This window comes from Tachysurus fulvidraco, chromosome 4, assembly GCF_022655615.1.
Source record: "Tachysurus fulvidraco isolate hzauxx_2018 chromosome 4, HZAU_PFXX_2.0, whole genome shotgun sequence".
Classification (NCBI taxonomy): Eukaryota; Metazoa; Chordata; class Actinopteri; order Siluriformes; family Bagridae; genus Tachysurus; species Tachysurus fulvidraco.
In genome coordinates this window covers 9,512,565-9,538,500 of record NC_062521.1, presented here as the reverse complement: position 1 = coordinate 9,538,500, position 25,936 = coordinate 9,512,565, and the positions used below count along the sequence as shown (strand labels likewise).

Below are 25,936 nucleotides of genomic sequence, written 5' to 3'. Positions count from 1 at the left end.
CAAATGATGAAATGATGTCTGCTCAGAGCACTTTGCAATGACTGACCAGTCTCTGTAAGTTAAACCTCTAGCGCACTGTTTAAAGCTTCATGCATGTTCCACGCCATCATCAGCCTATATATAGTTCTTAGGCAAAACTGTGCATATTCAATATTCTACTGCATTGATTCTTGTTTCACATCTTTTGTTAAATATTAGAACGTTGTTCATAACTTATTTCCAAAACTTTACCAAATAAGTGTATAGAAGCTTCAAAAAATAAATTACTTTGTTGAATAAATCATTTAGTACATTTCATGCATCAGGCCCCACTTTTCTGTGCATTGTTTTATACATTCATCTTTAAGATATGGTTGGAATTTATTGCTAAGTCAAATTTGCATTAAAATAATACTTGTCAAAGTAGCACTAAATTTATATTTAAATCTAAAAAGAATTATCAATACATGCATTTTTTTAAAATAGGTATTGTTAAATAACAATAGTTATGATTAGACTGATGTACAAATTTTAAATTCATACAAATATCACATTGCATTTGATATAGTAAATGCCTCTGCAAGAGCTATTGGTATATTCATGTTTTATGTTTTTTTTTATTAAAGAAATGAATAATAATACAAAATATGGCTTAAAGATAATAATTATTTAATAAATATAAATGAATATAATATGAATAATTAATTATATTTAACTGTCTTCACAAGTCAAGCAGAGTAAAGAAAACAGCAGCCTGAATAGAGACAAAACACACAAACAAACACAGACTATTAGCACAAGGGGTGTTAATGAGGGAGGATCATCTAATCTGAATTAACTGTATTTTAATACTTTCTGTATAACCTGATCTGCATCGAATACAGTGTCCAGGTTCATGTGATTCTTCCTGGGATCTGGACCCTGGCCAGTGTGCAGAAGGTGGCTCAATAAGTCGCACTGGACATCAGTTGATTCCCAGTTTGGATCCTGGCCAGTGTACTGGAGGTGGTTATATGAGTCCTGGGCAATAAGTGGTTCTGTGTTAGAGCACACATTAAGGTTTAAAGTCTACATACCAAACCTTATTGTAGCTACACAGGCTAAAATAATTGCACTGTCAATTCCTTTTGATCAGTATGTAAACTAAAAAAGTTTCTAAGCTCTCACAGGATAATAGCCACAATGAGTGGAGGAGGCAACTTCTTGTTGGGAGCAGGTCATGTTGGAATCCAAAGAGCCTGGGATACAGCAATGGTTCTCTGCAACAAAACCCATCTTCTGGACTTCTGTCAAGGTGAAATATCAGGTTTTTAAAATAAATTTGATACCCAATTTCCTTCCCTCTAATGTACTTAGATTTCATACTTCCTACATCCTTCCCCTAACATGCCAGGAAATGAATTGGTTATGCTAATGAATAGCATATTGGTGTGTATGTGTGTGATGGGCTGGCATCCCAATCAGAGCACCCAGTTTTATTTTGATAGGCTCTGGAGCCACTTTCAAACTGACCAGAGTAAAGTAGTTACTAAAGATCAATGAATATATAAATGAAAGAATAAATTATAGCTTGTTCTGAATATCTACTGACCGACCACAGCAGAGATGTCAGGTGAATTCAGCACTGGATGAAAAGTACTTGTGTGGTTGGAGACATCTTGCCCAGTGGCAAGCTTGGCCCTGTTGGAAGGTGTGAGTCTCTTTAGATTCACCAGAAGCTCCGGGTTGGCCCGTTTGAAGTCAGGGTTAAAATAGTGCTGTATGAAGCTCACTTCTGTCAATGAGATCTTATAGTCTGGGCAAACTTTCCTGAAGCCATACAGGTTTAGCTGACGAACAAAATTGATGAAATTCGTAGTTCTGAAGATCTTCTCCTTGTTGGCTTTAGACAGCACTTCAGCTTTGAAGGCCTCTGGACAGATTAGAATTCCTTCCCCACTGTCATCCCAGCAGATTGAACAAATCTGAGGATCATTCACCAAATTCCACAAGTTGATGGGAAAGTTTCTTCGGTTGATCCGGACTTCCATCCCAGCTAAATGATTTGTAAACAGATAGGAGCTCAGTGTTATTGAACTATAGATGTTTATACAGCTAGACGATTGCTAACTAGATTGTGACAGTTGATCTCTAGCGCTAACTAGTTAGCAGGGCGGCTATCTAACACATTCATCCATCTTCATTAACAAATGATTTCTAAAAGAAAGAAAGAAAGAAAGAAAGAAAGAAAGAAAGAAAGAAAGAAAGAAAGAAAGAAAGAAAGAAATATTAAGTACTCAAAAATTGTCATCAACAAGCTAGCAGCAGCTCTCCTGAGTTTTCTCGGCTGCTGAGTGGAAAATAAATTAAAAAACAAATGAAAAACGATCGGATTATTTCTGATATCTGACTATATCATATACAAATACCTGATATCTCGACTCCTTCTGTTGAATCGACGTTTCCACTCATTTTCAGAAGCTTTTAAAGTCAGTGAAAGATCAGTGTAAAGCGTTTATACAGAAACTCTTAAGCACTCGCGGACCTCTGGAGTTTAAATTTAAATATAAACCAGTGGACGCGCAGAATTTCTGACGTCATTCAGAAATATTGAATAAGTGCGCGCTTGGATCTGTCCAATCAGAGTGAAACAAGAGACTGCGACAATCATAAAGTGATTTCAGGCTGTGTAGTAAATTGTAGGTCAACATAGTGAAGAAGAATTTGTTTTTGAGAATATTTAGTTTTGACATTTCAGACAGATGATTTTGTGATTAGTGAAGTATTTAGTTTTTACTTGTATATTTGGTTTATCGTGATCCAGTGTGTAATAGAAGTGTGCCCTGCGTTTTTTCAGCAGTATATATATACAAGGTGATAAGTATTAAAGTTCGAGGGTTGTTTAAGTTAAATCCTGCCTTAATGTGAGCGCGCTTCCTATTGGCTGCGCCGGTGGCGCTACTACGAGCTGATTGAATGATGTGCAGTAGAACAAGGAAGAAGTGCTGTGGGTGAAACGCATATGTTGTAAGAATAAACGTTCAAAAATTCATCTCATGGCGAATGTTAGACACAGTTACATAAAAAAAAGTCTATTTAATCAAGTTGAACTAACATAATATATAATATTAATGTGTAATTATTGAAAGAAATTACCTAAATTGCTCCTGCACAGTTAACATTCTACCAAATCAATATACACCATACAGACAATTGTGCAAAAACATAGATTATTTTGGACAGAAAACTTTTTTTAGTATATTATACTTGTTTTGTTTATTCTATTCTTAATTGTTTAAAAAAAAATCTGTATAATTTACCTGGAGAAAATATTCTGTTTCTAAACTGGTCAGTTTCAAAGTGGCTCCAGAGCCTATCAAAATAAAACTGGGTGCTCTGATTGGGATGCCAGCCCATCACACACATACACACCAATATGCTATTCATTAGCATAACCAATTCATTTCCTGGCATGTTAGGGGAAGGATGTAGGAGGTATGAAATCTAAGTACATTTGAGGAAGGAAATTGGGTATCAAATTTATTTTAAAAAACCTGATATTTCACCTTGACAGAAGTCCAGAAGATGGACACTAGGAGCTGCATTGTATTGTAATATTGTTTCAGAATAATGTATTAGTGACATCTGGCTAACATGTTACTCAACACTGAGCCATTTGTCAGCCTTCATTGTTTTGTGTTCGTTTTGTTGCAGAGAACCATTGCTGTATCCCAGGCTCAATAAGGTTTGGTAGGAATGTAAACTTTAAACCTTAATGTGTGCTCTGACACAGAACCACTTATTGTCCAGGACTCATATAGCCACCTCCAGTACACTGGCCAAGATTCAAACTGGGAATCAGCTGATGTCCAGGATGACTTATTTAGCCACCTCCAGTACACTGGCCAGGATCCAAACTGGGAATCAGCTGATGTCCAGGACGACTTATTTAACCACCTCCAGGATACTGGCCAGAATCCAAACTAGGAATCAGCTGATGTCCAGGACGACTTATTTAACCACCTCCAGTACACTGGCCAGGATCCAAACTGGGAATCAACTGATGTCCAGGAAGACTTATTGAGCCACCTTCTGTACACTGGCCAGGATCCAGATCCCAGAAAGAATCACATGAACCTGGACACTGTATTCGATGCAGAAGATGAAATGCAGGTCAGGTTATACAGAAAGCATTATAATACAGTTATTTCAGATTAGATGATCAGGCTGCTGATTTCTTCACTCTGCTTGACTTGTGAAGACAGTTAAATATCAGTAATTATTTATATTATATTCATTTATATTTATTAAATAAGTATTATCATTAAGCCATATTTTGTATTATTATTCATTTCTTTAATAAGAAAACATAAAACATGAATATACCAATAGCTCTTGCAGAGGCATTTACTATATCAAATGCAATGTGATATTTGTATGAATTTAAAATTTGTACATGAGTCTAATCAAAGCTATTGTTATTTAAGAGTAACTATTTTAAAGAAATTGCATGTATTGCTAATTCTTTTTAGATTTAAATATAAATTTAGTGCTACTTTGACAAGTATTATTTTAATGCAAATTTGACTTAGCAATAAATTTTAACCATATCTTAAAGATGAATGTATAAAACAATGCACAGAAAAGTGGGGCCTGATGCATGAAATGTACTAAAAGATTTATTCAACAAAGTAATTTATTTTTTGTAGCTTCTATACACTTATTTGGTAAAGTTTTGGAAATAAGTTATGAACAACGTTCTAGTATTTAACAAAAGATGTGAAACAAGAATCAATGCAGTAGAATATTGAATATGCACAGTTTTGCCTAAGAACTATATATAGGCTGATGGTGGTGTGGAACATGCATGAAGCTTTAAACAGTGCGCCAGAGGTTTAACTTACAGAGACTGGTCAGTCATTGCAAAGTGCTTTGAGGGGACATTATTTGGATGATATTGAATTTATTTTCCTGCACACAGAGCAGTAAAAGAGAGACAGTAGTGAATCTTGTACTGTAGTAGTTGAGCTCCACACATAGCAGTTCTTCCGTCCTCTGCTGCTCTACACTGTAAAAAGTCATTTGTTCTCTCAACAAATATAAAGTGATATGATGAGTTACTATTACTTAAAACATTGCATATTTAATTATTCTTTGGCTTTTCTTCACAAACACTTGTGCAAATGTGTGTGTGGACAAAAATCTCTTAAAAGTAGGGAAATGTAGTATAAAAATGTAAGTATTAAAATGTAAAATATAAGTTTTACTTTAGTGTCTAAATAAATTGTATCTGTTCCTTTAGTAATGTACATTGTGGTTATTCATACAAGTGTGTGCTTCCCCAACAGCTTAGCTTTGGTCCAGATCCGAGCAAGATCCAGGCCGCTTGTGCCAGATTTAGCCCGCTACGTTGCTGTGTTGCTCGAATCAAATATGCATTGTGGATTGTGTAAAGTTCGTGTTTACACTTAAGCACAAATATTTAAATATAGGCTACTTGCATCAAGTTTGCCGTTAGAAACCATCATCTCTCTGTGAACAACTTTTTTCTGAGCTCATTTGAAGCTGCTGTCTATCACTTTTTCCTCTGTCACCAAAATTGTAGCTTTGTAGCTGTAAAATCATGACTGACAGCTCAAATATAAACTTTTTTTTTAAATTAATTTTTAGTTGAGATTCAAGTAAAGGGGAAGGTTCACTGCATTGTAGGACACATATAACTGATTTTTTGTTATGTTTATGTTATTAGTGTTTTGTGTTACATTTTCTTGTGACTCAATCAGAACGTTCTGCATTGAAATTGTATGGGGAGGACGTAGTTGAACTCTGAAAATAATAAAACACAATATGTAAAGGTAACATGTTATGCTATATGTTTATAAATGGCCATCTTTCAGTGCAGCAGCAAAAGTAAACAAGCTGTGCAGCATTTTGGACTACGTGAAAAACGCTTACAGGTAACAATTTACAATATATATATATATATTAGAGATGAGCCGGATACTCGGCTGAGCACTTCTGCCTAGTACGAGTATTATACGAGTAATACGAGTCAATATCTGTGCTCGGATTGAATGAAAATCATCATTGGGTAGCTGATTGCGTCAGCGTTCTGTGATAGGCTAGTCCCAGCGCCCCTCCCCTACACACATACAGATGTATTGTGTTGCTGTGTCTCGCTCTGCTCACTCACAGTCACACACAGAACAGCTCTCTGTCTCTCCCTCAGTCACTCGGGTTCGCGGGTCTTTTCCGTTAACGTTTAGGGTTTCTTCAGCTTTTTACTTCGGTTTGTAACGTTAATAATACGTACTTACTAACCAGTAGAGTTCTGGTAAACGTGGGTTCGTTCAGACGTGGTGCTTGCTTGGTAGAATGCGACTCGCCTGTCGGAGATTTTTTTTCTTTTTTAAACCTTCAGCTGTCTCTAACCAGTAACCAAACACACTTACAAATAAATTATTAAGCTACACACACTCACACACACTCTCTCTCTCACACACACCTGTTGTGGAAATACAAAAAAAAAAACACTGATCATAAAAAAATTAAAAGTTAAAAAAGAAAGTTAAGTTGTTCATTACATTTTACTTCATAATTGCACTGCATTGTTTTGTTTTCATTGTTGCAAAACGTGTTCGTAATATAGTTCGTTTGCTATCGTGATTCCATCGTATATATATATATATATATATATATAGTCTTGTTCTTGGAATGTGTTTTAACACTTTTGAGTGTTGAATTTAAATGTTGCCAATTTGGCCATAGATTTCTGCCTGTACATCCATCCATAGTAGAATAGTTGAAAAGTTAAAGTATAATAGTTTAATTACTCTAAGCCTACTATACAGCCCGGTTGCATGCTGCGTAGGAAATACAATAGTTTTGGCCATTAGTATGATGTATGCTTGCATGCAATTTGGGATGTAGTTAAGTCCATTGATTCACAATAAAAGTGTTGACAGATAATAGGTAACAGGTATTTGTCCAAACTCCATGAGTATCACTTTAGCCATCAAATATTTTTTTTTTTTTACCAAATATGGATTTCTAGGAATTAGAATAAATTTCTTTTATATAGAATATTGATTTGACATGATTTCTGTTGATTTAATGGACCCTTAATTCAGTGTCCATTGAGTGTTAATAATCAGAATCAGAATACCTTACTAACCCCAGGGGGAAATTGGGTAACACAGTTATTTTAATACCTGATATTTCACCTTGACAGATGTCCAGAAGATGGACACTAGGAGCTGTATTGTATTGTAATATTGTTTCAGAATAATGTATTAGTGACATCTGGTTAACATGTTACTCAACACTGAGCCATTTGTTTTGTGTTCGTTTTGTTGCAGAGAACCATTGCTGTATCCCAGGCTCTTTGGATTCCAACATGACCTGCTCCCAACAAGAAGTCCTGCTCCAGAAGTGCCTCCTCCACTCATTGTGGCTATTATCCTGTGAGAGTTGAGAAAGCTGTGTAGCTACAATAAGGTTTGATAGGAATGTAAACCTTAACATGTGTTATAACACAGAATTTTACCACTTATTGACCCTCCATCATTAACAAACCCTGTGCTAATAGTGTGTGTGTGTGTGTGTGTGTGTGTGTGTGTGTGTGTGTGTGTGTGTGTGTGTGTGTTTTCTTCTTATTTAGGCTGCAGCTTTCTTCATTCTGCCCACCAATAACTTATTGTGAAGACAGTTAATTATCATTAATTATCAATAAGCCATCTCTTGTATTTTTCTTAATGATTTTTATTTAATAAAAAAGATATAAAACATGATTATACCAATATCTCTTGCAGAGGCATTTATTTTTTTTATATGCAATGTCATATTTGTATGAAATTAAAAATTTAATTTCATTAAAAATCAGTCTAATCATAACAATTGATCAATTGATATTTAAGGATAACTATTTAAGAAAAACATTGCATGTATTGATAATTCTTTTTAGATTTAAATATAAAAGAAATATAAACAAAAAATCTGAAATGACAATAAATGCAGTAGAATATTGAAAATTTTCAGTTTTGCCTAAGAATTATTTATAGGCTGATGGTGGTGTAGAACATGTATGAAACACAGTGCCATAGAGGTTTGGCTCTGAACGGACATAATTTAATATACTGTAGGACATGCAAGGTGTAACAGACCAAAGGCCTTGCTGTAAATATGGTTAAAAGGTACAGATCACATTGGATCTAATGTCACTGTGAATAATAAATGATGCATTACAGAGTTATGGATGCTTTCATCTGTCCAGCTTAGTGAGTAGAATGCGCAAAGATTGAATTTGTACTAGTAGAGGTATGTAAGGTAGAATGCTATTTCAGTCAAGAAAGCTAACAGCAAATTAGAAGTACACCTGCAATACATGTATTGCCAAAGCATTTACATGTTGTTAAGAATAATTAACAGTGGAGAGATGTGATATAGTTGATTATACATCCTGAGGTTTTTTATTATTTTAATACCAAAACCATATTTGTCAGCACTTCTTCCAACACGTCCTGGTTTGCAACTCTCACTTGATTGTACATGTTAACATTAGCCTAATTTAACAGCTATGTGATTAATTGTCAAGCATTAACTTGTGCCTCTCATCCAGCACTGAAAACTGAGAATGGAGCCTTGGGATTTCTTTCGCAATGAACCATTTATGCAGTTGATGCAGTTTCCATTTCCGACCACTAGATGTCAGAATTTCTCTAAGAATCTCGCCGCCTGCAGCTTGGGCACTTAAGGCGAGCAAATAAATGGAACGTAGTCATATCTGTCACGTTTTATTTATGTATTGTGAGTTTATTATTGTCAATCACTCAAAAGAAGCTTCTGACATTTTAAATACATTTTATGATGTTACTGACAAAAGCAGAAGAATGGAAGAACATCAGCAGGAAAGACATCAAGCATCTGGTGATCTTTATGGTTTTCAGGCTTTAGGTTTTCATGGACTTCACAGGATTTGCAACTAAGTATTAAAATTGGTAAATTATTGGTCAATATCTTAATGCATTAAAAGTCCTAATGCATAAGTGCAGGGTATAACATACTTTATTTTCACATTTGTACCACCTTAAATATCACTCATGTGTTGGGGGGCATGGGGGAGGCAGACAGAGACAGAGAGGGGGGGGGGCAGAGAGAGAGGGGAGACAGAGAGAGGGGAGGAAGACAGACAAGACAAACAGAGAGAGGGGGAGAGAGGGGGAGGAAAAGAGAGAGAGAGGAAGACAAAGTGAGTGAGAGAAAGTGTTAGAGTGAGAGACAGAGAGAGAAGAGAGAAAGTGAGAGATCGCTCATAAATGGTTTTGTCGCCACCTGGTGGTAGAACACTGAACTAAGTCACTTAAATTCCAGCAATACGTGAAGAATGTCAAACCAATTGCTTATAGTTCACATTTCTTTTACCAGTCCCAAATAAAACTGTACACACTTCCACTTTAACAAACAACGCCTGATACTTCAAGTTAATGAAAGAAAGGGATGTCAAATTTACATGTGTGAATATAATCCCAGACTATACACCCTGTAAAGAACCATCTTGTAATTAATAACAATGAGAAAACAGCAAAGTACTGAAAAATTTGATTTTGATTAAATGTATTGCAGAAATTAATTCCTGTCATTGGGTCTGCTTTTCTGTATACAAATGAATAAACTGATAGATGAAAGAATTGATGAACGAACAAATGAAGAGTTAAACATCACACAGCCCTTTTTCCTACGAGTACCTGATAGTCAGTGATTGGAGCAGCTGTTTCAGCAGCACACACCTACGAAACCACACGGTTTGATCCAATGGTTTATTACAAAACTGCAAGACAGAAAATTCATAAACCGTCTTCTAATGGCAAACACAACACAAAAACATACACCTCATATTAGATGTAGGTCCGCTGCATCAAAAAAATGAGACAACGACAGCGGTTAAAAACAGAAGGTAATGATATGGACATGACCCATAAGAGAGAGAGAGAGAGAGAGAGAAGTGCAGAAAACAAGAAAGAACCTGTTTACTGCAGAAGAAAGTTGGAGGCAAGAAGAGACTAATAAGATTAAATGAATGTTTTTACTGAGGTAATTTGACCCTCAGCTTCAAGGTGAACAGAGGAACTATTTCAAAACAAACAAAGAAAAATCGAGTACCAAGCATATTTATGTTTTTCCTTTGTTTTTTCCCCCCATAACAAACATCGATCCGAGTCCGAGATCAGAGCTGTGCTTGATTTGTTCGTCTCGAGACATCCGCAATGATTCATGATTCAAACAAGCAACGTCACAGGTTAGTCATTGCTATTTAACCTACGTTTGAACAAGAGAAGATTAAGTAGATCATCACGTCGATTTTAACGTTGAAGTGTACGGAGAACACGCTGCTGAGGCGCACGACTGACAGGGAACCAATCGAGTGCATGTGGACAGTTGCTTCCTAAATGCTTTGGTGGTGCTCAGTCAATGACAGCATCAGAGAAGTCTGAAGATCTGTTGTAAACTATACTATGCAATCTATACTTCTGTCTTATAAAGCAAACATTTGAAACAGGTGTGAAGAGTACTGAGTGGGTTTAAAACAAAAAACAACAAAAAAAGCATTAGTATTCTAAACTTTTAATCTAGCATGGCCTACCTTTTTTTTTTTTTTGAACACTAACATTTTTATTTCCGGATTTGCAGGTATGTAGTGCTTGGTTTGTTTTTGTTTAATCGATAGTGCAATGCCTGGTGAAATATGAAATCCCCTGGTTATTTCATTAGTTATTCAAAGTTATTATTCACAAATCATTCACACATTATAACTTTTTCTTCATGGCATTTCTCATTTTTACACATATGCACATATTTAAAATGTATATATATTTTGGTGAGTATATTCTCTCAATATATTCAACATGCACACACACACTAATTTATGTGAAGTCACCGTTTGTGAATACATTGCCCTTGACGGCTGCACCACAATTTGCAGTTCTGCGTAACCCATGTGGACTTCACAGGTTGAAAAATGGACAAGCAACCTTTCAGAAGTTCCGCGCTTTAATCAATCAGACGAAGGAAGAACAGTACTAGAGAACCGAGCACTGTGCAGAACAAAACTTTGACTCCAGATCTGATGAATCAAACATGAAAAAGAAAAATTCTTTCAAGAAGGCTTGTCTACTTGGCAGGTCAGAACACACATCCAATTCTTCAAATATTTAAGTCAACATTTAAATCTGAACCAATGTATACAAGTCACTGAGTGTATGTATGTGTTTAATGATCATAAAAACCAGTTGCCAAAAGAAAAGTGAAAATATGAGGAGATTAGGTGGTTATATTTGTTGGTCTAAGGTAAAGGGAAGAGAGAATACAAGATTTCTGGCCAAACAAAGGTCCAAATGTTGAATTTTGTCTTGATATCAAACCCATCCTTTAACAATTTCTGTGTCTTTTGGGGTGCTGTTAACCACAGAAACTACTATAGGCCCATTAAGAGCAGGTTTGGGTTCCAAATATTATTTACTCATTTAAACCCTGCTATCTTTTCTCTTAAGTACTTCATCTTGTTTTCAGGTGTGTTTAGTGCAAGCATCCAAAATATTTAACATCTGCAATGCTAATGTCAATCGTTTTGTTATGAATGACTACAAATAAAAAGGTAGACATAAATAACACTATAGACCTGGCAAAACAATTACCCTGCCATTAAATTAACTGTCCCTAACCATGACCAAAAAGGGAATGTCAACAAAAATGTACAAGTCTTTTATACTTTACACTGCCAAAAATGGCCTGAGCATCCTCTAACACTACCCCAAAAAAATAATAAAAATCAAATGAAAAAAATCAAAACATCATCATGTTGACGCCTATTGCTGATAACACACAGCCTCGCTTCACACATCACCACACCCACTTCACAATGAGAGCAATGCCAATTTATCTGTCCTTTAACAAAATAAGAAAAGACTGGGAAAAAATAAAGGAAAAGGAAAGGGGGGACACACAAAAATAAGGACTTTTCCATAAGCTGTGCTTGGACAGTCCTGGAACGTGAGGGTCTCTCACTCAGACTCAGATTCCAGAGGTGCGCTCTCGTCGATTAGCTCACGTTTACATTGTTTAGGCACCTGCTTTAACCCAGAGTGAACCTTCTTGTGGCGCGAGAAGCTAGATGAGTGAACGAAGGTCTTCCCACAGTGCTGGCACTCATAGAGCTTGCCAGAGGCATGCGTCTGCTGGTGCTGCTTCAGGTTGGACAAGCGCACAAAGGTCTTCTTGCACACATTGCAGGTGTAGCGCCGGTCACCAGTATGCGGTTGCTCGAACTTGGCTAGGGCGACGCCGCAGCCTGAATATGGCTGATCATCATCGACCAATGGCAGCCTTTTCTTGCCACCTTTGCGGCGCTTGTTCTTCTTACACAGAGTATAGTAATTGGGTTTGTCACGTGAGCAGAGCTTTAGACGGATCTTCAGGTCTGAGGACTTGTCCAGTGTGTCTCTGCCCTGCGCATAGGAGTTGAGCAACTGCCGCACGTGAGACACTTGGTGCTTTGACAGATTGGTGGATGTGCTGAACACCATGTCGCATTGTGTGCACTGGTACTGCTTCTCACCAACAGCAAATTTGCTTTCTGCTTGCTGTGACTTCTTCTTCTTTGATCCACGACCAGACGAACGGCTCTGATGGGTTACGGGGGGCATCGATGGGGGTGTCGTGTATAGTGGCTTTAGGTTTTTGTCCAGGCCTTTTTTATGGATCAGCCTGTGGCGCGAAAGGCTCGAGCTGTGGTTAAATGACTTGCCGCATGCATTGCATGTGTGCAGTCTCTTGATTTTGTGGCACTTCTTATGGATTGCCAGGAGCCGCTTGCCATTGCATCGCACGCCACACAAGTTGCACTGCAAAAGCTTTTTCCCATCCTCTGATTTGCCACTCACTTTAGAAAGCGGTGAAGTGGAATTGGTCAAATGGTCACCTGTAGAATGCAGGTGTAGGTGGCGTGCCAGACTAGACGAGTGGCTGTAGCTCTTCCCACAGATGTGGCAGTTGTACAGCCTACTTCTCGAATGGGAACCACCTTTATCCCAATCACTGTCTGAGCCATCATCGTCCTCCTCCTCCTCCTCCTCCTCCTCCCCAAGCTGGGAGCTCACGAGCACCGTGTGCTCATCTACATCCGAGACACTCCTTACCTCCTCCTCCTGCGAGGCGATCAGGCCAGTTTCTGTGTCCTCACACTCCGCATACACAGCCTCATATGGGACAAAGAACCTCTCATCAGATTCCGTTTTAACCAGCTGGTCAGACGGGAAGCTCTCATCTGATTCCCTTTTCACGCAGGAAAGAGTGAATTTAGATCCCACCTCAGCCCACTTGACCACATACTCAATGGGCTGGGTATCGAGTTCGACTGTGATAAAGTCTGCACCGAGAGCATCGGGTTCAGATGAAGTTAACTCAGTTCCTGTATCCTCCATCAGGCCTGTTCTTTTTAGCACACCAGTCTTGTTAAAATCTTGAGCAATTTGCTTCTATGGATATCACGACCTCAATTTAAACCTCTGTGTTTCCTAGCAAGGGGAAAAACAAACACAAAAATACTTATATTAATCGTAGCAGGGATCTAATAAGCAGCACATTAACTGTAGTACATAAAATGGCCCTGGTGGGTTTAATAGTTATACCCACAGACATATATTGCAATAAGAAAAATAGAGGAAAAAACACAGCATGTAGACAAACACAATGTTTAACGTGCAGTGAATAAAAATAAACATTAGTGACGATTTGAACGCCTTGTGCTGTACAGCCGTGTTGAGAAAGGTCACTGTGACTACACTTACACGTCTGAGCAACATGCTGAGGGTTTCATTAAGCTTTAACGTTTAAATATAAAGCACAAAGAAGACGTTCAACCCGAGGACGGAGTACAAAAGTCACACCGAACTAAAGTGTAAACCGAAAGCGACCTAAAGCAGGAGGTTATTTCCTCGTTAGCGCGGGGCCTCAGCGCCGCTATTTATCCCCTCTGTAGCGTCACATACAGATAAACAAACGTCAACAAACACGCAGGAGACGCGTTTTATTGTACCCACCATCGTTTTGCAGTCGCGACTGTAAAGAGAGTTGTCAAAAGCCCGCGTTTGTGAAAGCGAATAAGCAAACAAAGCATTGCAGAGCAGCATACAGGAAATACAACAGAGGGAAGACACGGCGCGCAGTGCATCATGGGTAGCATGGATTAAAAGGGCTGTTCGGCGACACTCCGAAACGCAGCGAAAGTGAGCGGAATAATATCGTTTTATCGGACATGGTGCACACTGACAACACGTTTAGGGATAAAACAACAAGCGGACGTAATGATAATCGTCCTTAAACATGATCTGACCTTGTGAGAAGAGACAATCCTCTCACCAGAACATCTTACCGGCCTGGATACAATCGGCCACATAAACTGACAGTAAACCCAAAGTGTGTTTACATTCGCACCCCAAACCTCCATTACACTCTATAGGCACGGAGGTGCTGCTTATCTGTAGTATTAAGCGCATTATAGGGCTTTGGATGTCTGGTCATGTTCATCTCTAATGTACCTACTGATCAGTCCACAGATTCAACACTACACGGCGTGTTTACAGCCTTAATCCATCCTCTATCTTAGAGAAGTAACAAACGAGTTTAGCCACGTTTTTATTTATTACAAGACCATGAGACAGAGAGAGACAGAGGCAGAAACAGTGAGAGAAGAGATAGAACCAGAGGCAGAGACTGAAGAGACAGAAACAGAGGCAGACACAGAACCAGAGGCAAAGACCTAAGAGACAGAGACTGAAACAGAGTCAGACAGATTCAGAAACAGAAGAGACAGAGAGAGGCAGAGACAGACAGAAACAGTGAGTCAGAGACTGAAGACACAGAGACAGAACTAGAGGCAGACACAGAAGAGACAGAGACAGAAGAGACTTAGAAACAGAGACAGAACTAGAGGCAGACACAGAAGAGACAGAGACAGGCACAGAAGAGACACAGAGAGAAACAGAGACAGATACAGAAGAGACAGAGACACAGAGACAGACACAGAAGAGACAGAGACACAGAGAGAAACAGAGACAGACACAGAAGAGACAGAGAGAAACAGAGACAGAACCAGAGACAGGCACAGAGAGAAACAGAACCAGAACCAGAGACAGAGCCGCTGTAAATGAGGACGAATTTCACAATGCTGCTGCTATCTGGCTGTGCTCTGAGTCTCCGTCTGCTTTAGGATCCACACAGTAAATGCAGATGAAAATTGACAACAGAACCTGGAGCAGGCGGCCGTGTTACACGTAAACGCGGCCAGAACATCATGTTTCTCCCGTCATTGTACACCGCCGATTAGACTGTTTGCCTGCAATATGACTGTCAGGGGTTTTTCACAATCCTAGGAAGATAATGTAGTCACTAGAATAGAAATTCATTACCGAGCATCTGCAATCAAAATAGCCGTTTTTGGTCCTCGCAGTAATCTGACTGTTCGCTTCTGCCGCACCTCTCGGCCAGATCATAAACGATGTCGTCATGACTGTCAATTTAGACGTTTTTTACATTATATCGTTGATCTTAGTAAAATGGGCATCGACCACGGCGCATGGAGTTGCCTGCTGTGTTTACGTAAATCCGTCTGCGGCTTGTATAGGAATCTGGCCAGAAAATAGACTAGCTGTTGTAAAGACTGTCGTGAACGTTGCGTGAAACACCTCTGAAAACATTTATAATGCACGGGTTGATACATTCCTGTTATTCTGCTTTTTAATTAATATGCATCAATAATGTAATTCGCCTGCTTGTATTGCAAGCAATATTATTTTTGATTTTGTATTTTTATTTTTATTCTGGGACGATAGCCTGCTTTACGGCAAACGAGGGGATTGGCGGCTGCGACGGTTATTGTGTAAGTTGGTAATATGAAACTGGCCGTGAACGTAACAGCGCTTTTTTTTCTTACTGTTCGTATTTATAACGTTACAAAATTCGTCTAATATTTCGGTAAGAACTAGATTGTGTACAAGTAAGGAAGTAGTGCTGGTTTGTGTGGCATGTTTACGCTAAAATCACTTGTTACGTCGTTTGTTTTGCCTGGTCTGAGTGCAGGTGAGCAATAACAAGGAAGATGGATAAAGAACCTGAAGGGTCGTCTAACCCGAGCTCAGGAGGAGGAGGAGGCTTTGGCAGCTTATTCAGACCTACAGGTCCAGGTTATTCAAATCCAGACCTAGCCGGTGTGTCTTGTAAGTAAATCAAGTCTGACACAATCACACATTTAACACTGCTCATTTTCAGGCTATGTTTATTCTTGTTCGGGGTGGTGTTGAGTCCAGAGCATCTCAACAACATTCAGGGTACTGACTAGAAGGTCATGAGTTCGAATCCCAGGTCCACCAAGTTGCCACTGCCGGGTCCCTGAGCAAGGCTCAATTGTATAAACTGAAAGAAAAAAAGTAAGTCACTCTGGATAAGGAGTGTCTGCTATAAATGCCAGAAATGTAAATGAACACTTGGCATGAGGCAGGATGATGATACACCCTTGATTAGAAGCACTAAACACACGTGTATTCATACCTAAGAGCATATTAGAGCCATCAGTCATCAAAGGACACACACACATATATATAGTAACTAAAGCTAAACTGCGAGGTGGCCCTCTGCTATACCACTGTAGTCAAGACAAGAAGCTTTTACTGTCATTTCAATCATATATAGCTGTTGCAGTACACAGTGAAATGAGACAACGTTTCTCCAGGACTGTGGTGCTACATAAAACAAAGACAAAGACAAGTAAGTCAGTCCTAGATACATAAAGTGCATCTGTGCAGAAAGGCAAAGGCAAAAGACAGTGCAAACAAAAAAATAGAAGACATCACACAAAAGACAATTAACAAAAAACAGCGCTGACCACTGTACTACCTTTACTTGGCTTTATATATGCTTATTTTTTAAATAATGGATTATATTTACTTGAGTTGGTCTATCAAAATGAATAACATAGGAAAAAAACTCTTGCAATTGTATAAATTTGCATGATATGTGTTTTGTGTGCATCAGATCTGCAGAAACAAATCCTTCATTTGTATGTTTTCTAGTGTATTGGCATTGGCATATGGCTGGTGTGAGTTTTACATAATTCCTTGCTCACTGTTATTACACCTGGCCCACAGTTCAATTTATGTTTAGCTACAAAGTGGAAGTTACAGGCAATGGTTGTTACAAACAGAACAAACAAACAGAAAACATACTGCAATTCTACAAGAACGAAATCGACAATATCTCAGCATTTAGAAATTCGTGCTAAGTATCCTATAAAGTCTATAACACTGGTGCATTGAAACATGCACAAAACCTCTATCAAATATTGCACCGAGGCATTGTGCTTTCTGTGATGGACTAGCATTCCATCCAGGTTCTATTCAACCTTATGCCAAGTGTTCCTTCAATTGGCTCCAAATCCACCGTGACTCTGGTCACTTACTGAAGATGTACTGATGAAGTTTTTTGCATTGATGAATGGATGAAAGGTGCATTTAGTAATAAAAACCATGTGGTTCTATTTACAGTGTCTGGTATGAGCCCTCTTTCACCTTATCTTAATGTTGACCCCAAATATCTTATTCAGGTGAGATATTAAGACCCCTGTGTTTCTAGGGGCCTATAGACTACAACATTCATTATGCCTTCTGAGGAGCTGGATATGGTTACTCATGTTATTACTGAATTAATTGCTCTCTAGGATGCAGATGAGTTCATTTTGCCCACTGGTGCCAACAAGACAAGAGGACGCTTTGAGCTGGCTTTCTTCACCATTGGCTCATGCTGTTTAACAGGCAGGTGTTCTTTCGTATTTTTATTTTTCATTTATTTTTCAGAATCCTGTGCGATGATCTATTAAACAGATAAATACATACTTTTATCTGTCATAAGGGAAATTTTATTATTAAAACGAATACATAATAAGTAGAAATAGAGAATAAAAAATACTTTGATAGTCGATAGTGGTATGAAAGTAATATTTCAGTAGTTCTACTGTGTTATTTAAAATGTCTCAGTTTCTACTGAGGGGCAATAGCACTAAAGAGATTTATAGACTCAATGCAATAAAAATGTTTTAAGCAAAATGAGATTATCCACAGTTTTGAAAAATCCACATCACACACATATTAGAAACAAATGACCAGCTTATGTGAATGACTCAATTTTTGGCATCTTTCCACTCATCCATTAGCTAATTCAGCCTCCTGCCTTTGCTTATTTACTGCTGCTGAAACTTGTGATGAGATTTTGGCTGTTTGACACTCAGGTGCACTCTTTGGCTCCATCAATGGATTACGAATGGGATTGTCTGAAACTAGAAACATGGCCTGGTCTAAACCCCGTAATGTACAGTGAGTACCATTTCATTATACTTTCATTTCTGTAAAAACAAATTGATTTAAGTCATTTACATTTTAATGAACATGTATTTAGCTTTCAGCTTCTCAGGCTTTCTCTTGAATGTAAATTTGCTCATTAATCTTTACAATATACTGGACATGACTCTTACCTGACCTAACTGACCTAACAGATGCAACAACCAAAGCGATTTACAAAAACGACTAAGCATTAGTCTCAGATTTCTATGACTTCAGACAAAAGTCCATCGCATCAGTATTTCATTGTTCATCTGCAAAAATGTACTACAGTTACTCTCTGGACTTTTTGCATATAAAATTCCGTTATTTACTGTCTTTATTTTTCCAGCCACTAGAGGTCAGTATTTACCGTGAGTTTAATATTTTGGCCAACAGACCTGAGAATACCACACCCTACTTTTAAGAAATGTATAGTCATTTCTCCTTTGTAATGACTCATGGCTTATCATTTTTAATGTTTTCTCTATCTGAAGTCACTATATTTTCATAAGCACATTATATGCAGCTTCCTTCTGAGCTTTATCTAGCAAATCAGTATCTGGTTTAAATTGGCAGCTTAACAGGTTAACAAATGACCTGGAAGTCTCTGCGTGTGTCCCTGTGTGTGTGTCCCTGTGTGTGTGTCCCTGTGTGTGTGTCCCTGTGTGTGTCCCTGTGTGCGTCCCTGTGTGTCTGTGTGTCCGTCTCTGTGTGTCTTTCTTTGCGTCTCTCTGTGCATCTCTCTGTGCATGTCTCTGTGTCTTTGTGTGGTGTTTGCCTGTCTTTTGTCTGTCTGTTTGCCTGTGTGTGTGTTTGTGTAATATTGGGGCAACACACACTTACAGAATTTATACAGATTTTGTTAGTTTTAGATTTATAATATAGGACTACTGTAATAAATAAACATTTAATTCTGCGAGTAACATATGTTTGTATAGAGCAAATGACTAATAACTAAAGACATAATTCTTGCACTAATTTAACTGTATTGTATATAGGGCAATAATCCACACTGGTGGTGTAATGCAACCCAACAAGAAGCAGGTGTCTGTTTAATACAGCGGTAACACGAGCACCATTGTTCACACACTCACTGTCAAGACCACACAGGGCTCTCGGGCTTTGTTAACACCAGTTCCTCTTTAACTTATCTTGGTATAATATTGGTAGTGGAAGTGTCATTCAAAACATTACTTTTGGCTTTTCCCGTTCAGTGTCGCCACAGCGAATCATCTGTTTCAATTTATTTCTTGATTGATACTTTTACCTTTTCCTTTTTTACTTATTTTATCCTTCATGAGCATGACTTGTATTCAGTGTATTTTTTATATAAAGGTCTAATTCAATATATTTTAGGCTTTGTAGATTTTTTCCATCTCTAGTGTAAGTATTTTCCAGTATAGCCTGTGAGAAATGTCTACATCAGATAAAGTTTATTGACCATGTGTACTACAGTGATGCAATGAGGTACAACAGAGCATGTCTGGGATTCGAACATCTGTTTGAACAGGACCTCGATTGCAGCTGTGTGTGCAGAGAGCGTTTATCCTCTCACAGAGAAAAGCAATCTAGTAGAAGTGAAATCTGATTAGGTGGGCCAAAGTCTGACTGTGTTTCCTCACACGCACAATCTAATCAAAGAACATATTGGGATGGAAGAGACATTGGAATTAAAATGTAAAAGTCAGAGCAGCTACTGCAAATAATGTTGTAATGTTCCTTCATGTTTACAACTAAATTAGTCTAGTTTATTAGAGAAAATAGTCTTGTCAGTTGTGTGATATGGTAGTGTGTAAAACAAAAAAAAACCTAAATATATCCCTACATTCACACAATCAAGTCATTTTCTTTCTCCTGCAGAATAATAAACCTGGTGACTCGTCAGGGAGCTACATGGGCCAACAATCTGGGCTCATTGGGTGAGTGTTTCAGTTACACTGTTTACATCAGAAGTCCTTTTGACCACACGTGTTTTCAGATATTTTAGCTTTAAGAGTTTTAGACTGACTGTATTCTTTTACTAAACGAGTGAACCAGTATTGATGTATTCATTGATTTAGACTTCTACAGCACTTCTGTAAGTCGCTCTGGATAAGAGCATCTGGCAAAATTCTGGATTTTTACTCTGCTGCAAAGCTATTTGTAGACATTGTAAATTATCAGAAGCACTATACATATAAAATTGAATCGAACTGGAAAATGATCTGGTGGTTTATATTGTTTTCATTTTTTTTTTTAAATAAAATTGGCGTCATTTTAACTTTGGTTAAATGTGTAGTTTTTTTTTTAATGTTAAATATGTAGGCATTTATGTCTAAACCTCCGTTTTCATTTTACTTAAAGCTAAATGGTATAAATGGTAACTGTGTTAATTAGGTGAGGTCTGTAAAGCCTGTTTTATAGACATGCAGACTAGATAACTGTATTCTCCCTCCCCATGTTAATGTAGCTGTTTATTTATTGCCCTTCCTTTTTTCTGTCCATATGGTTTATCTCATGATTCATGATTCGCCTAACTAATGACCGTCTCTTTCACTTTGCCTCTTAACATTTCCCCACTTTGTTTATTGCATCAGAAAAAAAATTAAATCTGTAAAAACAAAACAAGTGGTGTTAAACAGTTTACATTAAAAACATATGTACATTGAAAAAAGCAACAGAACAGACTGACCAGATGATATCATAGACCTGAATTGTACTGTGTAATGTTGTCTTGAACCAAAGCAAACAACATGAAATATTCAGAATAGTAAATAAATTAATAATTAAAGGACATGTTAGCTCACTGGTTAAGGTATTAGGCTACTAATAAGATTGTTGTGAGTTTGTTTCACTGGACCACAAATATGGCATTGCTGGGTAAATCCTCAGCTGTAAGTCGCTCTGGATAAGGGCCTCTGCCAAATGCCAATGTTTTTAACATAATGTGTGTGTGTGTGTGTGTGTGTGTGTGTGTGTGTGTGTGTGTGTGTGTGTGTGTGTGTGTGTGTGTGTGTGTGTACATGTACAGCTCTATTATACAGTGTATTTGGTGTGATCGTCGAAAAAACCAGAGGGGCGGAGGATGATCTCAACACCCTGGCTGCGGGCACGATGACTGGCATCCTCTACAAATCCCCAGGTAAAAAAACAAAGGGGCATTTATAACAGAAATCTATTTCTACCAGGAGAGGTGCTGTGTAGTTGTGTATGAGTAATTGGTAAGCATTTATCTTAAAAAATCTTTTTTGGGAGAAAAAAACAAGAGTGTTTCACACCCCTTGAGAAAACTGCCCCCTAAACCTGTGATATTTTTGGTGATTCACTTCATGGATAAACAAGAACAGGTGTAGATCTGAAGATGCTGTAATGAAGATTAGTGTTTATGTCATGCACTCAGAGATTACTTATGTTTTTGAATAGTTTTTTGCACAATCATTTTTTTCTAGGAAGTTGATGTACATTCATGTTGGTGCATGAGTTCGAGAAATGCTTGGGAGTTTTTTGAGATCACATAAATATTTCATTGCTTCATTGAAACAGTGAAAACTTCCCAGCTACATATTTGAGGAAGTTTATCTGAGGAAATGTAGTGCAGAACAGTAGCAGCTGGTATTTTTTAGTTTTTTTTTTTTTTTAAAGGGGAAGCACATAGAGGTCACAAGTGCTCAGTGGATTTCTGTGGTATCTGGAACCTAAACAAGTAGCAGATACTTTAAGCTGGGAAGTAAGGCCCCCATTAATCAGACTTGTTTGTCCAGCACAAACCACAGATCAGATCAGAGCTGTCGTTTTCCTCAAACCGTTCCGAACATTTTTTACATTTGAGAATACTGTTACAATGAAGGGAGTTCTTGGTCTGCAGAAATGTTTAAGAAGGTGGGACCCAAGTTTTCCCAGCAGAACATTGTGTAGAGAATCACACAGGCTCTGCCAGCTTATTTCCTTCCCATAGTGCATCCTGGTGCCATCTCTTCTTTTGCAAGGCAATGAAGTCACATCCAGCTGTCCACACAGGAATGGTTTGAGGAACTCTCAATCCAAGATAACAATAGATAAACAAGTCTGATCCATGAAGCTCACTTGCAGGACTTAGAGGATCTGCTGCTAACGTGTTGGTGCCAAATATTACAGCATACCTTCAGAGGGTCAGAGCTGTTTTGGGGGCACAAGGGGGACCTACACAATGTTAGGCAGATCGATTTAATGTCATGGCTGATCTGATTATGTAGTAAACAGGAAGCCATTGGAGAAGAGCAGACATTTTTATGTGGTTTGCATATGAAAAAGTCTGTGACAGCCTTTATTTCGAAAACGTATTTTAAAAATAAAAACAATCTGAACTACTACCGCAAGTGTCTTAAATGTAAAAAGTTAGTGTGTATCTGCAATCGTATTGTTCTTCCCTTCAGCTATGATGGACACATTTCTTTCCATTAGTTGTCTGGGTTGTGTATGTATGTGTGGGCGGAGCTATCAATACAGGGGTGGGACCCATTTAGGTTAGGGGCATGTTTGTTTTGGTGAGTTTATATGTCAACATTGGCTTTCAAAAATCGGAGACCCTGCCTTTAACCCGAATCTGATAAATATTAGTTATTTTAGTTTCAACATAAAATATAGTTAAGTTGTTTTATAAATAAAATGGTTTCTGCAACAAAAATTACTAAATGCCTCTCATACCTCCTGAAGTTTTGACTTGTCATATATATAAGTGTAAGGCAAAATGCAAGGCAAATCAAATAACAAATAAACAATAAATAATCATGCACATTTATTTCAACATAAATGAAAGCCGTGACTTCTCTTCTTTATGCCCAACAATGGATAGAGGAGGTTTCTGAGTTTCATTTAATTTGATGCCATTTTAACACTGAAGTTTGGAGTTGATCAATGATAGAGTTTTTAATCATTCAGGTTTTATTGTAGTTAGTGAAGTCTATGCTCAATTCAGGGAAAAGTTACTAGAAAGCAATTATGCTGTTATGCACAGGGGGAAAAGACCAGCTCATTTTTGCCAGTCAGCTGAAAGGAGAATCCGGATTGCTCTTTGACCTCCGCGCCTGCTACAGGCAGTCTGTGCTTTATTGCACGTTCACTGACCGGTTCAGTTTTATTTTTATTTTTTCCCTCTTCCATGTCATCCAAAACAGTGAATTGTTTTGTTTGTCTTAATATAAAGGGAAGAAACTTGTAGAAAGTACAGTAGTTAACTGCTAAGCCCTTTTTACAAGCTTCTCAAAGTTTTATATAAGTAACATCAAGGTCAAAGTCTTTGTGTGGATGATGTATTCTTGGAACGATGTTTTTGACATCAGCTGGCAGCTGAGTAAACAGACATGCAACTGAGATACAGGGCCATGGAGAGGCAGTCAACTATTGATTATGTAGTACTGCTAATTTATTATTTTTACTTTTATTTTATTTTATTTAGAACACACGTTAATGTTAAGGGTTAGTGAAGAAATATAGGGAGTTTATCATCTTTATTGTAGAGATCCCTTTATTATAGACTCGTGTAGACCTGGGTCACTGATTTGCTGCCAAATGGTAAGAGTTTTGCATCGAAATAAATTGGATAGCAAAAGAAGAAATGTATAGAGTTGAGAATATGTATACCACCCAAATAAGGATGAGGTTCCTCTCAAGGTTTCTACCTCATATCATCTGATATATATAGTAACTTCATTTTAAACTTTTACATTTTTGTTCTTTTTTCTGTACTTTTGTAAAGCTGCTTCGAGACAATGTGAAATGGTTAAGGCGCTATACAAATAAATTAAACTGAATTGAATATATTCCATTTTTGGTCATTCTGTGTTAGATTGGCTTTGTTATTAGTCGAGATGATCGTGTGCACTCTCAATCCAGCACTAATTAGTGCACAGTGTTAGGGACACTAAGTTGCTGCTTAGTGAAGGTAGAGTTGAGTCATCCTGCAGTTATCAAGACTCGACCAGTGCTGGGTGTGGAGCACATGAAGCACTACTTGAGAACTGTATCAGACTTTATCTGCACTTAAGCAGGATAAAAACCCTTAAGTTGAAACTTCATCCTGCTACTCCAACGCTGGTATTTGACATTTTCAGGCACTGAATGAAAATCGCTGAACGCCGAATGGCCTAGAAAATGATTCTAAAACTAAACCTTAATGAACTTTTTAGCATTAGGTCAAATCTAAGGTTAATTGTTTTAAACCACTGACACTGTTTAGTATGCACTTCTTTGTGTTTCAGAGCCTAATTATATTTTTATGCCTTTACTACAGTTTGGTAATCATCCAAAATGCTAGTTAGCATGATATCTTAAAAACAAGTAGTTGAATGTTAGATTTTGGAATCGATCCAAACAAGGTCAAGATCACAGCAAGATCAAATGTCAGTAATATCTATTTAATAGCTTTCATTCCGGTTTGAAGTATATTATTAAGGGTATTTGAAGGATATAAATTATTTTTGGGAGTGAATTCATCTCCGTCAATGCTGTCAGTATTAAGTTCTCCTTTTTAGAAATAATCATCTGTTAAAACATCTTGAGGTGATTTTTCAGATCCAGTGGGGTATTTGTGTGTTTACAGGAGGTCTGCGTGGAGCAGTTCGAGGTGGTGTGGCTGGCTTTGCATTATCAGGATTGTACGCCTTGTATAACAACTGGAACCATTTGAAAGGCAGCTCCACCACTCGCTACTGAGGGCCAAGAGCAAACATTCCGTGAGATGTCAAAGCCTGGTATATGGGTCAGTCCTACAAAACCACCGTTTCAACTATGAATTAATGCCTCTGAGGTTTTAACAAGATTAAAAGGTTTCAAGTTGAAGATATGAATAAGTATTGTGTGGTTTATAAACTGAAACTTGGTACTGTACATTTTTTTTTTATTTTTGAACCAGAATCCCAAAATCTAAATGATTTCAGATGTTGTGTTGTGTTCACAATTTTGGCTCCTGAATTGTTGCACTGTTATTAGGCCTTGTTTGTATATGCTAATAAATGTGAATTTATTTTAATGTGAACTATTAACTCAAATATCTGTAAGAATTATTCTACATATAAAAGCCCAGGTGGTTGTTGTTGTGTTTTTTTTTTCAACAAAAAATAATAAATTGATGATCTTTTTGGCAAAATTTCCTTATTAAAAATATGGGCTCATGAAATAAATCAAGGAGAATGGTAACACTGTTAATTGGCTTTGACAGTCATTCACTTGCTCTGAAGACATGACTTTAGCTTCTGCCGTGATTTCAACCTTGTAAAGACTTTCTTTATCAGCAAAACAAGTAATAAGGAGGAAATTGCCCTGCTATAAACGAAGCACAATGCATTGTAAGCATAAAATTATATCTCCTGAAAACTATTTTCTACTGTGTCATTAAATAAATAGTTCATACACAAAAACGGTAAATGTTACATTTGTGCCTGAAGCATAATGCTATGGTCTTTCATTGTGGGTACAAATTTTCATTTCTCAAAACCAGCCCAAGTTTTAAAAGGAATCAGATCTGTCAAAATCATCAGATAGGTCAGAACTGACTATTTTGGTACATCGTTAAGAACCAAAGCACACTGGAGCGAAAAACT

The 25,936-nt window shown here is 37.7% G+C and overlaps 3 protein-coding genes across 9 annotated transcripts; 1 reads left to right on the top strand and 2 right to left on the bottom strand.

Annotated features, from left to right (window-relative positions):
- Window positions 1-626: 626 nt before the first annotated feature.
- On the bottom strand, window positions 627-3,176 carry LOC113645043 (heat shock factor protein 5-like). 4 transcript variants are annotated; one of them, XM_047812744.1, is made up of 5 exons: window positions 2,388-3,172; window positions 1,571-2,014; window positions 1,147-1,238; window positions 844-999; window positions 627-733 (listed from the first exon to the last, which is right to left on the bottom strand). In XM_047812744.1, exons 1-5 carry the CDS (start codon window positions 2,428-2,430, stop codon window positions 701-703), a joined length of 768 nt encoding a protein of 255 aa, XP_047668700.1. In that variant the 5' UTR covers window positions 2,431-3,172; the 3' UTR covers window positions 627-700. The 4 variants fall into 4 exon arrangements, with proteins under 4 accessions (XP_047668700.1, XP_047668699.1, XP_047668702.1 ...); XM_047812743.1 differs by having other exon boundaries at window positions 1,147-1,265; window positions 2,388-3,167; XM_047812746.1 differs by lacking the exon at window positions 627-733 and having other exon boundaries at window positions 741-1,016; window positions 2,388-3,176.
- A 6,583-nt stretch (window positions 3,177-9,759) lies between these two features.
- LOC113644970 (zinc finger protein 345) lies at window positions 9,760-15,580 on the bottom strand. Of its 3 annotated transcripts, none has more exons than XM_027150186.2 (2): window positions 15,420-15,580; window positions 9,760-13,526 (listed from the first exon to the last, which is right to left on the bottom strand). In XM_027150186.2, the coding sequence occupies exon 2, from the start codon at window positions 13,431-13,433 to the stop codon at window positions 12,015-12,017; it is 1,419 nt and encodes a 472-aa protein (XP_027005987.1). In that variant the 5' UTR covers window positions 13,434-13,526; window positions 15,420-15,580; the 3' UTR covers window positions 9,760-12,014. The 3 variants fall into 3 exon arrangements, with proteins under 3 accessions (XP_027005987.1, XP_027005985.1, XP_047668810.1); XM_027150184.2 differs by lacking the exon at window positions 15,420-15,580 and adding an exon at window positions 14,052-14,206; XM_047812854.1 differs by lacking the exon at window positions 15,420-15,580 and adding an exon at window positions 13,800-13,955.
- A 152-nt stretch (window positions 15,581-15,732) lies between these two features.
- Window positions 15,733-25,371, top strand: timm23b (translocase of inner mitochondrial membrane 23 homolog b (yeast)). Of its 2 annotated transcripts, none has more exons than XM_027150188.2 (8): window positions 15,733-15,889; window positions 16,090-16,226; window positions 17,550-17,608; window positions 17,723-17,816; window positions 18,290-18,374; window positions 20,241-20,299; window positions 21,391-21,501; window positions 24,937-25,371. In XM_027150188.2, exons 2-8 carry the CDS (start codon window positions 16,109-16,111, stop codon window positions 25,047-25,049), a joined length of 639 nt encoding a protein of 212 aa, XP_027005989.1. In that variant the 5' UTR covers window positions 15,733-15,889; window positions 16,090-16,108; the 3' UTR covers window positions 25,050-25,371. The 2 variants fall into 2 exon arrangements, with proteins under 2 accessions (XP_027005989.1, XP_027005988.1); XM_027150187.2 differs by having other exon boundaries at window positions 15,828-15,984.
- Window positions 25,372-25,936: the final 565 nt, after the last annotated feature.

What these genes read in the sequence shown, in the direction of transcription:
- LOC113645043 (XM_047812743.1), bottom strand. Translation starts at nt 2,430, where the DNA reads ATGAGTGGAAACGTCGATTCAACAGAAGGAGTCGAGATATCAG. An exon ending in AGAAGGAGTCGAGATATCAG is followed by an intron (nt 2,015 to 2,387) that starts GTATTTGTATAT and finishes CAAATCATTTAG; the next exon opens with CTGGGATGGAAGTCCGGATC. An exon ending in CTCATTGTGGCTATTATCCT is followed by an intron (nt 1,000 to 1,146) that starts GTGAGAGCTTAG and finishes CTTATTGCCCAG; the next exon opens with GACTCATATAACCACCTCCA.
- LOC113644970 (XM_027150186.2), bottom strand. Translation starts at nt 13,433, where the DNA reads ATGGAGGATACAGGAACTGAGTTAACTTCATCTGAACCCGATGCTCTC.
- timm23b (XM_027150188.2), top strand. Translation starts at nt 16,109, where the DNA reads ATGGATAAAGAACCTGAAGGGTCGTCTAACCCGAGCTCAGGAGGAGGA. An exon ending in TGGCTCATGCTGTTTAACAG is followed by an intron (nt 17,817 to 18,289) that starts GCAGGTGTTCTT and finishes TTTGACACTCAG; the next exon opens with GTGCACTCTTTGGCTCCATC. An exon ending in CAACAATCTGGGCTCATTGG is followed by an intron (nt 20,300 to 21,390) that starts GTGAGTGTTTCA and finishes GTACATGTACAG; the next exon opens with CTCTATTATACAGTGTATTT.